General features: G+C 36.8%; 1 protein-coding gene across 3 annotated transcripts; it reads right to left on the bottom strand.

The window, feature by feature from the left end:
- Nucleotides 1-1,386: 1,386 nt before the first annotated feature.
- LOC149836879 (E3 ubiquitin-protein ligase GW2-like) lies at nt 1,387-16,431 on the bottom strand. Of its 3 annotated transcripts, none has more exons than XM_090005638.1 (7): nt 15,160-15,210; nt 14,440-14,491; nt 14,118-14,352; nt 13,810-13,955; nt 13,621-13,732; nt 3,739-3,805; nt 1,387-2,284 (listed from the first exon to the last, which is right to left on the bottom strand). In XM_090005638.1, the coding sequence occupies exons 4-7, from the start codon at nt 13,898-13,900 to the stop codon at nt 1,730-1,732; spliced, it is 825 nt and encodes a 274-aa protein (XP_089861764.1). In that variant the 5' UTR covers nt 13,901-13,955; nt 14,118-14,352; nt 14,440-14,491; nt 15,160-15,210; the 3' UTR covers nt 1,387-1,729. The 3 variants fall into 3 exon arrangements, 2 of the variants coding, with proteins under 2 accessions (XP_089861764.1, XP_089861765.1); XM_090005639.1 differs by having other exon boundaries at nt 14,118-14,267; nt 15,160-15,198; XR_016431845.1 differs by lacking the exons at nt 1,387-2,284; nt 3,739-3,805 and adding an exon at nt 16,129-16,431 and having other exon boundaries at nt 12,841-13,732; nt 14,118-14,199; nt 14,307-14,352; nt 15,160-15,468.
- Nucleotides 16,432-16,700: the final 269 nt, after the last annotated feature.

Genomic DNA, 16,700 nt, shown 5'->3' with positions numbered 1-16,700 from the left:
GTATGGCAAGCTGAGCCAGTGCGACCAGGTTTTTGTGTTGTGTCGGGTTCAGTTTCTTAGGGTTATAAATTGAAAAAAAAAACAATTAAAATTCTGACTACTTTTTTTCAAGAAAGCTATTAAAAGCAGACATCATCATTCACTTGGTTGTTGACTCAGGCCCACCCATTTATGATCTGATCTTAAAAGTTTCATATGGTGAGAGAAGAGCAGAGTACAAAGTTTGAACCAGTGGTCTTTTTGGCTCTCTAAACTATTTGCCTTAAATTTGCTGAATGAAGTTATTGATCTGTGCCCACACGCATGTGGATGTTAATGTGCACTTGATGCATCACCAGCATTGATCTGATGGCAAGTGATTAAAACAGTGAAGACATTCCATGTGATAGCATTGATTGACAAGAATTCATTTGCCCTTCTCCAGAACCATGCCTTGTGGTTTCTGAACGCTTGGGAGAAGAAGCCATAGAGCAGGGGAGACTGAAGGAAAAGGGTGCATTAAACCTTTTCTTGTTGCTAATCCCGGGGTTTTAACTAGCCACATTTATATAAAACACATTCTAAAAAAAAATGAAGTTTTTTTTTAACGAAAAAAATTAAGCTAATTTGATAAGGTAGTGATGGACAGTTATTGTCAGAGGCGTGCCATGGATGAGCTACTGCCATGCTTTTAAATTTTTTAATGACGACAGAAAACTGTTCTTTATTTTGTAAGTTCGCATCATTCACGTAGAATGCCACATAAAACACAATGTTGTCAGTATCGTTGAGTCTGTCCATTTGTATCATATCAACAAAAAAAAATCGATACAAAACAAGCCCAATTGGCTTATTTTAAAATAAATATTACAAAATTTTAAAATAATTTTAATATTTCGACACGTGTCATTTGCAGGTTAAAAATTAACCTCATTTATTATCTCAATTCGGTTCAGAATCGGCTGATTGCCTGAATTGTTTTGGAAATCGATTCAAGGCCCAATTCGATTATGACACCATTGGTAAAACCCTCAGGCTTCATTTGTTGTGTAACTTACATGGAAAAGGGTGAAAAGGAAAAGCGCCGTGATTGCACAAGTGAAACAAACATCAAATCATCACGGTGGGAAAGCGCCGTGATTGCACACAAGTGAAAAAGGAAGAGGGTTTCTGAAGCTATATAGAAACATCGCTGGAGGCTTCTAGTCGAAAAAGATGGGGCTGCTAAAGATCCAAAAACAAAGGGAAACGTGTACAGAGACTGATATACAGAAAATTCCCAACCATTTCCCAACGGTCAAAAAAACAAGAGCAAATTTGGTTGCACATGGAAGGTGACCAAGTCAATTGCACGTAGAGCATGACCAAGCAGAAGACTTGGTCACCTTTCATATTGTCGGATTTAAGAATATGGACAATGAAAAGAACTTGCTACTCCCACTAGTGAAGTACAACAAAGAGATCATGTGAATCAAAATGATGAAAGAACGATTGAGAAATTAATACTCTTTACATCTTTATGCAGAAACTTGAGCTCCGTAGAAAGGGTGAAAAGGAAAAAAGACCGAGAAAAACGAGGAAAAAAGAACCAAGTGACTTCCGACTACTGCATCGTGTCCCCACTAATCACATGCCCTTCTCCATCTCGATTCATGTATCCCACATGTTTTTATTTTTTCTTTCCAAGAGAAACCCTCAGATTCTCTGGTTCATGAAGCTGCTAACGACCGTTGTAACGCCAAGAACCATGCTAGCTGGGTTTGGCTCGGACCTCGGCCAGAGAAATGGCCATAGCAAGCATCATCTGCTCCTCAAAACTCTCAGGTAGGACACCTTGTGTTTGTAGAGATTGGTCACTGGCAACATCCAAACTTGTCAAGGATGGTAAACAATCAGCATCCGAAACCGAATGCACACTGCTGCTTGCATAGCTAGTGCCAGCTTCTGCCACCACCAACCCATAATCCACCATCCAGTCTGCATCATCTGTTGACAGCGCCCTTCCACTTTCTGGAGTCACCTCAATCCAGCTCTCTTGAATAGAATGTCCTGTGGTTGATCTGGCCTCACCTTCTGAAAATGTGATGTGCCTTGACCCTGCTATCCCATTGGATCTGGCATCTGAAGTTTGCTCTGCATCCATATTCTGCCTTTCAGCCAGAGCGGCAATGGCACAAGCCAGCCCAGCAGATGAAGATGGTTCCCTTGGCGAAAACCCACATGATGTATATTGTCCTGCTGAGTTCGATGGTCTTGAACGAGCATATTCTCTAAAAGGCACAGGCCGTTGAGTAGTATCATGCTCCTGCATTACAACGGACCTGATTTATATAATGACGCCCTTATTTTTATTAATTTGAAGGCTCTGACTAGATCAGGTGTGCCACCAAGCCTTCATCTTATTCGTGGTCGGTGGCTGACTGGCTATTGGACGTGTTGGGTATGTTGTATTTAAAATGGCCTTTGCAGCTGGAGTATAGATCGACCATCAACAGGGTTTGAATCCATTTTGTGAAGGCTTTAACAATCAAAGGCCAACTTTTCATATGAACTAATAAGATAGGAGTTTCTCCTGCTTAGTATTTAGAAGTCATTTAGGATGAGATTTCTGTTAAAATAAAAAATCAGGAAGTCCCCATCTCCTCTAATTCAAGATCAGCTGTTGAATGTTCACCCACTTCAAGGCTGTGAAAGCCATTTGAATGTTCAAATATCTTAAGATCACCAACAATGTTTAACTCATTACTTCCAATTACTTCAATAGTGTTGTTATCTTTTGATATCAATGAAAGCATACTTGATTCTATGAAGGCCAATTCAGTCATCAATCTTAACAGGGATGGTTGATAACAGGGAAGTTTAAGTTTATTCTTATTTTAGTGACAGTAAGAACCAAATTTCTTTTAGAAGCCTAAAGGGCCCTATTATATATTTCACATTACTTAAAATAACTAGGGTTTGCCCCAGTATCTTGAATGGTGTTAGCATCCGGTAATAAATTTCTTGTGTTAACGGTTATGTGTAACTGCCATCTTAACACCGAACTTTTAAAGGATGATATGGCTATCATCAGCTCATATATACTTTGGATAGAAATTAACACCACATTGATCTTATCCAAGAAAAATGGCATAGGTTTACTCCACTAACCAATGGTGTATCATAGTGTAATGTATGATGCACTACAATACATATTGTAACTAAGGGGAAAACCGACATTGACATTGGGTATATCAATACATGTATTGTGCTATACACCACAATACAAAATTGGATGATTTTTTTTAAGCATACAAGGCCTCTTAGGTCTGGTTCTAACTCTCTTTTTAGGAGTATGGAGAGAGGCATCCACACACCCTAAAGAGCTTGAGAATTATTTGGGAGTGATTTCCTGCAAAAGGGAGAGAACTTTTGCAATTTCCATCAAGGAAACATCTTTCCACACAATTTTCATTTAAGGGTGTGGATTAAGGCGATTTTTTAGGTAAAAATGTTTGTATTTCATTCATTTTTTAAGGCTTTGAAGTAAAAAATTCTTCTGTCCTTACTTTTGCAATTTTATGTTTTTTATTTAGATTTAACAATGTGAGGAAACAAACATCCAGCATAGAGACATTGTGAATTAGTTGATGGAAAGTATCTGCAAGTTAGTGATACTTAAGATAATTGTAAGTGCTCACTTCAATACCAGTTCAAGATGCTCACACTCGATAGCTCCTATAAGAAAAGTATATATCTGCAAAAGCTCCTAGAGAGTACCTGAATGGATAACCAGATTGTTTCCATAACCATTATGTCCTCTAGATCTAGATCAAACCCATCATCCCTACATATCATAGCAAGACTATGCATTGATGCCAAAAACAAGAATACAAAACATTTAAGCAATGAATATAAAAATATAATTATTTCCTTTTCCAAGAACAAGGAATTAAACACGGATTCCACATAAAAGAGCAGTTGAACAAACAGATTATTGCACTAAAGAAACAACACAATATTCAGCTATATTGAGAGTCATGCCTAGTGCCTTCAAACAACTAAGTCTCGATGAATGGAAACCATCCACATAGAACTCTCATTGACTGTCAAATATGAATGGAATTTACATCAAATGGATGTTAGGAACACTTCCATCCATGGAGATCGCAATGAAGAAGTGTATATGGAGCAAACTCAAAGGATATACTGAAAGGGACCCAAACATCAAAGCCATGTGTCTTAAGAAAGCAATCTACGGTCCAAAGAAGCCCTAAAGGTTTCGTTTGACAGCTTTTGCAAGGTTGTGAGATCTCAAAGATTTGTTTAAAGCTGTCACATGGGTGCGGGTGCGGGGGTGCAGGACAGGGGTGTAGAAAAAAAGTTGGTGTGATAGTCGGGGGTTCGGGGGCAGCGGCCCCGAAAATTTTTTTTTGAAATAAAATAAAAAATGGCTATAATTATTAATAAAAATCTATTTCATATGGACAAATCAAACTATCTGCTGCAGTCTTTTTCAATCTCAACATAAAGTTCTTAAACATTATCTAATGGCAATATATAACACTGGTGCGATAATTTGAAGTTCATAACAATGCATAAATTTTATTTATGACAAAATAAATCAAAATAAGAAAGTACCAACATGTCCAGCTATTGATTACAGATTGGTAATGCACATCTGAAGATATATGTGGAGTATAAGAACCTATTAGACATTGCCACCAAAAACAAATATTCAACAAAATTTCTAAGTGCATCAATTGCAAAAGTGATATAATAATCAATGTAGTTCTAAAGATAGAAGAAAAAAGAGGCACTTATAAGCATAACAATGACATCCTGATTGACTCACTAAAGCATCCAGAAGCTTGAAACGAGTTAACAAGAGCAATCTCCTGAAATTGGGCTACATGTTTTAACTTTTCCAAGTGAATAACCAGAAGAACGAATTAATTTTGGATCAACACTGCCATGAAAAGCATCAAATTATGTGGTGGTAGCAAAAACCATCATGTACTGATTCTTCAGTCAAGATTCACCAAGACATTGTATCTTGAATATAACCACCCAAAAAAAAAAGATAAAAATGTTAAAGAAACTAAACTTGTTAAGAGTGAACATTTTAGTGCTCTTTGTTCAAGGCTAGATCCGGATCACAGAATTCACTGGTCCAGCCATCAAAATGCAAAAGTAGTTCAAATGAACTAGATCACAGGTCCCTAGCAACCCAGTTCACCATAATCAGTGAATCCATTTTCTTGTTGCTGATGCAAAAGAATGAATCTACATTCAACGTCTGAGATCACTAGGTACTTAGTGAGTGGCAACCAAATCCAAATAAGATACTGGGCAAATCGAAACAAAGACCCAACTGTTCTTTTCAATTTGTTCCTCTATTTCATATGACCCACATTAAAAGAACCTCTTTTCCAAGATTACTTTTTGTTAAATGAATTGATGAAGACAGATTTTTGTTTTCAACTAATGAAGAAAGACGATGAGAATCAACCTAGAGAGAGAGAGAGTTTGATTCGAAGATAACTGACCGAGGCTTGCTGAGGAACTCTGCAACTCACCGGAAGCCGACACTGAAGCCAACACCAAAAGGGAACAAAAGAAGCACTAGCGGCGGCGACCGTATCTGGATTCCGCTGGCGTCGTCGGCTATTGCAAGCAGGGAGAGAGAGAGATGGGAGAGAAAGAGAATACAATACGTAACAGGGGCCCTGTTTTAAAACCCTACCGGGTTTCGGATCCGGGTCAGGTCCGACCCGGCTTCTGAGGCAGGACTGGGCTACAGCCCAGTCCTGCCCCCCCCCAGCTCCACCCCTGGTGCGGGAGTGTGGCATATATATATATATATATATATATATATATATATATATAAAGTCCAAAAGTTAGACATAAATGATCCTGGGTGCGGTCAATGCACCTAGGGTCATGTTGACTGCACCGGGTGCCGCACCCACGTCGCATTGCGTCAATGCGGGTGCGGCACCCAGTTTGCCGAGTCCCTGTGACATAGGTTTAAAGCAATGTAGACTACTCGTTATTTGTCTCCAAAAGGCCAGCATAGATTTACCATCATTCTATTATTATATGTTGATGATAGTGATAGCTGGAAATCTATGTAACATGGACACTTCTAAAAGGGCAGCACACCCATGTCACCACATGTACGACACTTAGACATGGCTTCCATACTGTCAAGTGTGGTTAACCATACTGAGATCCATTTTTGTCTGAAGCTAGACTTTGTTAACCTAACCCAGTTTTTTTTATGTTGTACACACATATACACATCCCCACACCCAAGTTTTTTGAAATTTCCGCGTCGCACCATTCACACCCACACCTATGTGACATAGGTGGAAATAGTGAATATTACATAAATTTTGCTAAAAAGCTATTGCAGGAGCAATTCAAATGAAGGATTTGGAGCAGTTGCAATACTCAGGATAGATAGGTTTGACATTTTACTCAACATAAATATGACCTTGATCTTCTCAAAAGGACTAGTATGACTGAACACAAACCATTAAAGCTCCCACGACGCTAGAGACTCATTTGAAGGATGATGAGGATAGTTATTAGAATGTCCCAAGTAATTCAGAAGAATAGTTGGAGAATAGAACCTAACTTTAACCAATTTTGACATTGTATTTTTCGTAAATCAAGTATGTTCACGTGCACACAAGGACATCTCATCTACATGTTGTGAAAAGAATATTTAAATATATAAAGGACCTTCCCTATAAGAGATTAGTTTTTTCATATAAACCAGACCAGAGTTGCCACTCGAGGAAGCGGGAAGCGAGAAGCGAGGCACTTTCAAAATTTTAGGAAGCGGAAGCCATGGGACGATTTAGAAACAAACCAAGAATCGTCTCGGAAGCGACTTAGGAAACGAACCAGAAGTGACCTAAGAAGCAAGGGGTAAGAGAGGGAGAAGCAAAAAAAGAGAAAAAAATAAAAATAAAAATAAAAATAAAAATACAAAAAAAAATGAAAAAAGGGGGAAGCAAGCTTCTCCTAAATGAGAAGTGCTTTTTCCATAAATGGGAAGCACACTTCCAATTTTTTTGGTGCGCTTCTTAGTATGTTTCGGAAGCACAACGTTTTGCTCTTTCCCACTCCCAAGGGCATTTTCAATAACTCTAGACCAGACATCCATTACTATTATAGCAGATTCATATGTCAATTGGGCTATCGACCTTAAACTTGAAGGCCTATTTTTGGGTATTGTTTATATAATGTGCTCACTTAGTTTCATGGAGCAAAATAAAGCAAAAAACTATGACAAAGTCTAGCACGAAGCTCAACATAGGGTCATGGTCAGAGTTACCAAAAGCTTCTTAGATAGATGGGAAGCACATTTCCCGAGAACTCGCTTCCGAAACTTGATGGAAATCTCGATTCTCCCACACTTCTCCTATACTTTCCACATGCTTCGTTCATGTTTCTTATATGTTTTTTCATACTTATTTTCATGTTTTTTATGCGCTTCCTCTCATGCTTCCCACTCACTTCTCACATGCTTTCCTTAAATTGGTAGCCATCATTTTAGATTTTGCCAAAAATTTAATTCTTGCACTAAAAAATCATGACGTTTAAGAATAGTAATTTTTATTTTAGTTTTTATTTATGTTTCACTTTGGTTCTCATTCTATTCTCATATTGTTTTTTCTTTTAATTCTTCGCTTCTTGCTTCTTATAAATTTTAAAATGCCTCGCTTCTCGCTTCCCGTATCATTTTTCGCTTTTGCTTCCTAGTTTGGCAACCATGGTCATAACCTGAGTTACCGAAAATGCCTAGGTAACTGGAAAGTGTGCTTCCTCGAAGCACAAATTGTCGCACTTCCGAAATGTGTTGGGAAGCGCAGTTTTTTTTAGAAGCGTGTTTCCCTTTTATGGGAAGCGCGCTTCCCCCTCGATTCTCCCTTTTTTTTACTTTTTTTTGTTTTTATTTTTTCTTTTCTTATTTTGCTTCCCCCTCGCTTCCTAGGTCGCTTCCGGTTTACTTCCGGTTCGCTTCCAAGACGATTCATGATTCACTCCTAAGTCGTCCCATGCTTCCCGCTTCCTAAAATTTTGAAAGTGCCTCGCTTCCCGCTCCCGCTTCCTCGACTGGCAACCATGGTCATAACCTCAACCACCATAGACATTACTTGATTTTTTGAAATCTTCTCACATTCCTGTTAAAATATATATGTGTGCATATATACTTATATATATAGTATTAAACATTTTTGTAATATGTAAAGGCCTATAGGGGTATTTTAGTCTTTTGCATATTGTAATTAGGAATAGTTTTAATTCTTTTGCTTTGTTTTTTTTTTCTTTTTAATAATAGAGCATGGGCTCTATGGTCATTTTGGGAGCTCACAACAACTCTATTGGGAGCTCCCAAGGGGTCTCCTTTTTCCTCTTGTATAAATAAGGGTATTTCCCCGTTCTTCATGACTCAATGCTAGATGCTCAAGAATATATTCAATAATAACGTATTTTTTACCTTTTTGTATTGCTATTACTGGTTTTTGTATTGTCTCATCATGGACTTGTGCTTGTGCACTTTGTGATTATGTTGTTGTAAGCCCTTAAGAGGCATTTGTTTACATTTTTTGCATACTTCATTACATGGTATCAGAGCCATAGTGCTCTTGGTACTTTGAGAAAGCGGCCATTAAAAATCATGATTGTGAGAAAGCATTCAAAAGTATTCATGGATTCGTAGTGCTTGCAGTAACTCAAAGTGGAGATGCTCTTTCGTGTTCTTCCACATTCTCTCTTCCCTCTTCTATAAAGACAAAATAGAGAATGGACAAAAAATTGATCTCTCATTCAAACTAATTGGTTCCAACTACATGATGTGGGCATCCGCTATGGAGAATAACCTCAAAGGAAAGAAGCTTTGGGGATATGTGATGGGCACTATCTCGGAGCCTAAACTCAAGCTCACCAAGTTGGAAGAAAATCAAGAGAAAGCTTTGGAAGAAGATGCTCAAATTAAAGCTATTGAAGATCATCAATACAAGGTAGAATATTGGAAAAGTAAACATGCAAAAATTCTTGCATAGTTTATGAACAACGTTAAGCTCAAAATATGTGCTAACATTGCTAAATTCCGTAAAGACAATGAGGCATGGTTCTTTATGAAGGGTATGTATACCCAAAAAGACAAGGCAATTTTTCTTACAAGAAAAAATAAGAATCATCAAACAAAGAGACACTAGCTCCTCTATGAAACAAGTTGTCTCTTCTTGAACCCAAGTGGGTTGTTAGTGAAGATGTAGAGCTAAGAAGAGAACAAATGAAAAAAAAAACATTTTTTCCAATTTTAACATGGGCTTAAGCCTAAATTTAAACAAGTTAGATCTTCTCTCCTCCATAGATCTAAACCTCTATCTTTGAAAGATGTGATAGACCAAATATATCAAGAAGAAACTTGTCTTGATATGATTAAGGTAGGGGATGAACTGTAAGTGGTTTCTAAACCCGACAACCATCTACCATGTGAAATCTTACAAGCCTCTACACTTTGCGAAATAAAATAACTATAGTGAAAATAATAGCTACAGTGGTGGCTATAAGAAAATCATTCGTCATCATTGCCACGAACCAAGATACATAAGACCCAATTGTCCCAAGTTCAATGATACCTTCAAGAACAAGGTGGCTTCCGTTGAAGAATATCCACACCAAAGCGAAAAAAATTGATTAAAGGAGGAAACTTTTTTTCACTTGCTCAACTATCGAAGGCACTTCAACAATCACTCAAATTTTCATCTACATCGGATGTTGTGATAGCCTCAATCTCTTTCAGGTATGTCTTCTTGGATCCATGATTCGGGAACTTCCTTTCATATGACACCTCATGAGAACAATCTAACAAATTTATGCACTAACTCAAAAACTTTTTATAACTCTTCTGGCTTCGGTACCTATTGATGAGTAGAAGCCTATATTTTCAAGCTATGTCGGTTCGATTTCTAGATCCTAGCTCCAAGAGATTCTTTCTCTTTTGTCTTCAATTCAGAACGGGAATCCAATCCTGCAGCAGGTGCTTTCAGACCATTGTCGATGGAACATCTTTGCAAATTAAAAGAATTGGATCTTTAGGTTCTCAAAACTTTTGTGTTCCAAAATTGAATTTAAACCTTTTTTCCGTTTCTCAAATTTTTTATCATAGATGTGAAATCTGCTTCTCATCTAAGGCTTGCTTTGTGCAGGATCTCTGATCGGAAAGCAGATTAAGCATCATAAACTCTTTAAATCTTCCTTCAAAATCTTTTTATAATTATGTCCAAGATAAATATATTAAAACCTGGCATAAAAGACTTGGATATCCAAGCTATTCAAAGATGTACATTTTCTCTTTTAGAAAAAAATTTTATAATGAAAGAGATTTAATTTGCAAAGATTGTATCTTTAGAAATATGAAATTCATTTCATTTCCTAATAGAACTTTTGTCTCTAAAAGACCTTTTGAATTAGTATATTCGGATGTTTTGGGAACTTCTTCGGTCATATCAAAAAGAGGTTATTCATATTATGTTACATTTATTGATAACTTCACTAGATATGTGTGGATCTACTTCCTTAAGTTCAAATCCGACATTTTTTCTTTCTTTTCATATGATTGTTAAAAATCAATTTCAAAGCAACATTTTCATCCTTAGATCTGACTCGGTGGTGAATATTTATCAAATGAATTTCAAAATTATTTGAAACAAAATGAGATTTGTCATAAAAAATTGTGTCCTAGAACTCCTTAACAAAATGGACTAACCGAAAGAAAACATAATCATATTATAGAAACCACTAGGACACTACTTATCTCTAAAGATATTCCAAAACGTTTTTGGGATGAGGCCACTCTAACATCAACCTATTTGATAAATAGAATGCCCTCATCATCCTCACAAAATGTATCTTCATATGAAAAATTATTTGAAAAAACACCTGATTTCAAGCATTTATGTGTTTTTGGTTGTAAGTGTTTTGTACTCTACATAAAAGAGAAATTGTCTCCAAAAGCTATCGAATGTGTCTTCATGGGTTATGAAAAAATCCAAAAAAAGTTATAGGCGTTTTGACTCTAAAAATAAAAATTGTATATTTCTAAGGATATAACTTTTTTAGAAAATGAAAATGGGCTTGAAAAAACTAAGGAGAAAGAGGAAGTAGATTATACTTTTCAATTTGATCTCTTACCACAAGAAGAATTGACTTATTGTGATGTTTCTTTGAATGATAATGGTGATAATAGTTTGAATGATAATGAAGATGATGATGATAATAATGGGCATCCAAATGATGAGAATGTCGAATCACCAATAAAAAATGATGATACTGTTGATAAACCCATACAAATATTTACCCGGCATGAGCAAAGAAATCCTCTAAGTGCTTTAGAAAATATTCACATAATTCTTTTATAGAAGAAACCAGAGTTACCGAAAGCGTTATATGCAGTGGGGAAGCGCGTTTCAGAAGCGCGAAACATCGCGCTTCTGAAACGCGCTGGGAAGCACAAAAAATTTTGAGAAGCACACTTCCTCCTTTTTTCATTTTTTTTGTATTTTATTATTTTTTCTTTTTTTTTTCTTCCCCCTCGCTTCCTAGGTCGCTTCCTATTCGCTTCCTTCCTATGCCACTTTTGAGACGATTCCTGATTTGCTTCTAAGTCATCCCACGCTCCTACTTCTTAGAATTTTGAAAGTGTCTCGCTTTCCGCTTTCTGTATCGCTTCTTGCTCCCGCTTCCTCGACTGGCAACTCTAGAAGAAACCCCATTTAGAAGATCCAATCGTGTCTTTATCCCACCAAGTAGGTTTGTATCTTATGACACGTTGACACCAAACTATAGAGCATGTTTAATAGCTTTGCATTCCTATTATGAATCATCACATTATAATGAAGTCAAAAACCTTCGACAATGGGTTGATGCAACAAATGTAGAACTAAAGACCCTTAAAAAAGCTAAGACATGGAAAGTAGCTTCATTACCTTTAGGAAAGAAATCTATAGGACGTGGATGAGTTTTCAAGGTTAAAACTAAGTATGATGGGACCCTAGAAAGATATAAAGCTAGGTTAGTGGCCAAAGGATATTCTTAAGAATATAGAATTGACTATAAGGAAACCTTTGCACTAGTAGCTAAAATGACTGGTGTTAGAACACTTATAATTGTTTCATCTATTCAAAGTGACCCATATACCAACTTGATGTTAAAAATGTTTTTCTAAATGGAGAGTTAAATAAAGAGGTTTATATGGATCTTCCGCTGGGGTTTTATATTGAAAAAAGTAAAACTCTTAAACTTAAGAAAGCTTTGTATGGTTTTCAAGAGGCTCTTAATATGATAGATTTAGAATGACTCATCTGGGTTTTCATTTTTTCTATACTAACACTGCTCAGTAGTATATATCTATATATATACTACACGCATCAATTTTTTCAACAAAAAAAACATGCAGATTGCTCCACGCGTGTGATGACCTGGGGCATTCCACAATAAGCATAGTAGTAGTAGTAGTAGTAGTATATATATATTTGTTCCTTTTATCTCTCTCTCTCTCTCTCTCTCTCTCTCTCTCACACACACACACACACACACACATATATATATATATATATATATATGTTTTGTGTAAATATATATAATTATATATTAACATATTATAAGCATAGATTATATATGACTATGTAATTATGTATATCTATATATTGTATAGTTTTTGTGTGTACTGTTTTTGCTTTATATTTCTGTTTTTCTCAGTTATTATCTGTTTTAGTTGTCTTTTATTTACATTGTCAGCTGCATGGTTTGTTTATTCAATTGTTTATTTTTTCATCTTATTTGTCTATTGCTTATTTTATATCTATTGTTAATTTTTTTTGTATACATGATTTTATTTTTTGTATATTGCTTATTCATATTGTTAGTTGCATAGTTTTGTTTATTCAATTGTTTATTTATCATAATTTTTTTTATCAAGTTATCTAATATAATTGCTTTACAATGGTCGACAACATGTGTTTTGTCCATTGCTTATTGTTGATCGATTTTATGTTGTATACATGTTTGTTATTCATTTTAGTAGTTTATTTACATATTTTGTGTATTTTTTAATTTTTAAAATTGAAGTACCGACTAGTCCGCCTAGTCTCGCCTACCGCCTTTGACAACTAAGGTAAAAGGTTGTACCCATTAGGGGCACTTTTGTTCTTTTTATTTAATTTTTATTTTTTATATTTTTCAGCTGATCTAGCTGGTACTAGCCCAATGGCTAGTTGGCTAGCCCCTTTAGCTCTTTGTAAACTCCATAAATATGGGAGTCTTTCTCATATTTTCTTAATGCTTTTCTTAAGCATTTTTCAATAATATTTATATTTATTTTGGTTGTGTTCTTGCCCATAAGTGGCTTATGTTCTTGATTGTATTGACCCATAAGAGACTTGTTTCTTTTGTGCACATTCTTGTAATCTTGTAACCACATAGTGGCATATATTTGTGCACTATTTATATTTCATTACAAACAGTGAAACAATTAGAGCCAAAGATGTAAATCCACACCACGTAAAGATTATCAAGTATACAAATGCCATTTATGTAACGCATTAGCATGCATAAAACACGGAGGCCAATAATTCAGACCTGTTTGGCCTGGCATGGATAGGCTGCCTCATCAGAGATGCTGCACATGAATCTTGAGATGGTATGATTTCTTCAACTCGAGAAAAAAATCTCATAGATGGTGGCACTGGCACTGCAAGAAAGTTCCATCTAAGTAAAATAATCTGAATTTAAGTAAAATATGAGAGGAAAACAAAAAGTTGAGCCAACCTGTAATTGAGCTACTTGTGACATTACTATGTTCAGTTTCCCCAGGCAACAAACTTCTCTCCTGCCTTTCAAGCACTCCTTTCTCCTTCATGAAGAAGCTCCTGTTGTCGCATCCTTATTTTTGCTTCAATAACCCTTTGCTCTTCCTAGGCAAAAACAGGATAGAGGTTCACAATAACGAAACTGCAAAAGGCATAAAATCAGATCCCTGCACAATCCATGTTAATAACCACCAGCTATCCAACACAAAAGTACCACTATTTTTTATACATAAGAAAACAAACGTCAAGTAATAAAGAGAATCTTACAACTTGTTCCCTGCCCTTCTCCTCTTTAGTCCTGAATCCACGATATTCTACAGCATAATTGGAGGTTTTGCAGAAAGGACACCTTCATGTTAAGAACCTCATGGATTAACAATAGTGTGGCTGTTTGTTTTCCAGTTCAACAGGATGCCACTGTATACATAATTAAATTGATCAAAAAGTGAAGGATACTGTGTAGGGAGAGCGGAATGTGGAGGTTTCATCTGTACAAAACACTCTGCCAAGATAGACTCCCATAAGCAGGCATGAAACTTTCTAATGGTTACAAATTTGATTAAATGAAAAATAAACAACAGAAAAGTACCTGTACATATGCCTTTCGTGCAACATCTTGAACGGTTGAGACTAGGATAATACTAGGACAAGAGAAAATGAGAAATAAGAACATATCCTTGGGAATATCCAACAAACTAGTATAACGATAAACATGCAGAGTGCAGACACAGAAAAGAACAGAAGTCTTCAGTTTGTTTAGGTCCAAAGAAGTGACCAAATTGTACAATTTATTTATGTGTAAGAACTCAACATATGCGCCTCACATCAAAGCAATAAGCATATAAACAATTGAGCGAACTAGTCAAGCATATAATGCATGTCAATTAATTCAACCAGCAAGCAAGATGTGGAAATATGAAAAACAAGGTTAAGCCATCACAATCCATTGTCGCAGAAATAATGTCTAACCAGCAAGCAAGATGTGAATATATGAAAAACAGGGTTAAGCCATCACAATCCATTGTCGCAGAAATAATGTCTAACCAACATGCTATCAACGATGACACCATTTCTCATTTTCAGTAAGCATCAAAACAATTAAATATTTGAACAACATTCCCAAATTTGCCAAACACCATTCATCATTCCCTAGCAATCCAATCCAACCTATGAAAGCAATTTCAGAAGAAAATTAAACCAACCCCACCAAAAAAAATCAATCCAATTCCATCCCCACAAACAGAATCCAAATTTCACGACAGTGAAACAAGCAAGACAGTGAGCTAAAAAAATGACGTAAATTACAGACCAGGAAGCAAATTGGGCATTCTTCTAGTTCAAACCCGCCTTCTTCATCACCTACGTAGCAAGGAGCCAACTTAGCTTCAAGTATGAGCTTCCTCAGCTTCTTGTGATCAACATCTCTGCCCAACGGATACAACCCCTGAGGCCGCGTGTACTTGTCATCTACAATTTGCCTCTTCCTAACTAACTTGTTCCCCATCCGGTCCAACAACGATTAAAAGAAGAAGAAGAAGCAAGAAGGAAAGAAAAACGACCAAGAACCACCCTTCACTTCCATGTTACCAACAACCTTCACGACGCTACAGCAACTTTTCTAAAACCAAGAAATAAGACAAAAAATCAGCCGAAATACTCACAACGAGAAACAGCACCCCGTTCATCAATTTCATAATGAGAAAAGTATTGGAATTTAAAGAAGTAACTTTTTTTATTTTAATCGTAATCGATTTCTTGAACCCCAAAAAATCAAAATTCTAAAATTGAGAGAGAGAGAGCCAAATCCATATCTCAAGCAATCCAAACGAACAAACCGATACAAAACCATAAGGAAACCAACGATCACTCCAACAATCGCAATCCTTTTTAGTTCGACTTTTGGAGAGAAAAAGAACTTCAAAAGACAATCACAACAAAATCAAAAGGCATCCCCTTAGAAAAGGAACGGTAGACCGCCACTCGAGAAACGACGGATTCCCTCCTTGTTCTCCCATCCCAATCGAGCAAACGCAAAAAATCGACAATCAAGAACCCCAGGAAAGTAAAAAAAAAAAAAAACTCCTGGTGAAAAAAGAAAGCGAGAGCAAAATCCCGCCGAAAAAAACCAAGAAAACGCTTCAAATCTCACGTCCGAAACAGAAATCCAAACAGGAAAACAGGAACTCCTTTCTCGTAATCCGATCACGAGAAACGAAAAAAATCGCAAGTAAAACACCTCCCGAGATCGCAGAAAACCGAGAGCTGGAGAGAGACGTACTTCTCTGACACGATCCGAGCAACATGGATTACCGTGAAGTTCGGCATCGGACGGGCCGGAGATCGCCGGAAAAGAGGAATTCCAATCGAAGGCGAAATTTGAGTAGGCGGAATTCCGTGGAGTGATTGACGCGTCAATCCAAAATAAGACAAAGAACTCTCTCTCTCTCTCTCTCTCTGAATGAGAGCGAAGGTGGTGGGAAAGCTACAGAGAAGAGAGGGGCAAAAGAGGAAAAAGAGAAAAGGCTGAGTTGGGGATCAATTACAGACACCCAACAACCGACTCACTTCACTTGTCACACTACTCTCAGTCACTGCTGCTGTTATATGGTTGGATTAGACGCCAAGGATTCTCCGTTGAACTTTAAATGACGGTAATGCCCCTATGCCTAACACGCTCATCTTGCTGCCGTTCCTCTTGTTGGCTGGATTTCCCAACGACTGCTGCTTGCAACAAACTTTGAAAATAGGTTACCTTTGTGGGATGACCCGAGATGACACCCAAAGTTCAAGCCCTTGACCCCGACCTCTAAGTCTACTTCAAGCAATTAAAGAAAGCAAATGAATGACAGA

This window comes from Nuphar pumila, chromosome 5 (genome assembly GCF_984573655.1).
Source record: "Nuphar pumila chromosome 5, dmNupPumi1.hap1.1, whole genome shotgun sequence".
Lineage (NCBI taxonomy): Eukaryota > Viridiplantae > Streptophyta > Magnoliopsida > Nymphaeales > Nymphaeaceae > Nuphar > Nuphar pumila.
This window is presented reverse-complemented; position numbering and strand designations above follow the sequence as displayed.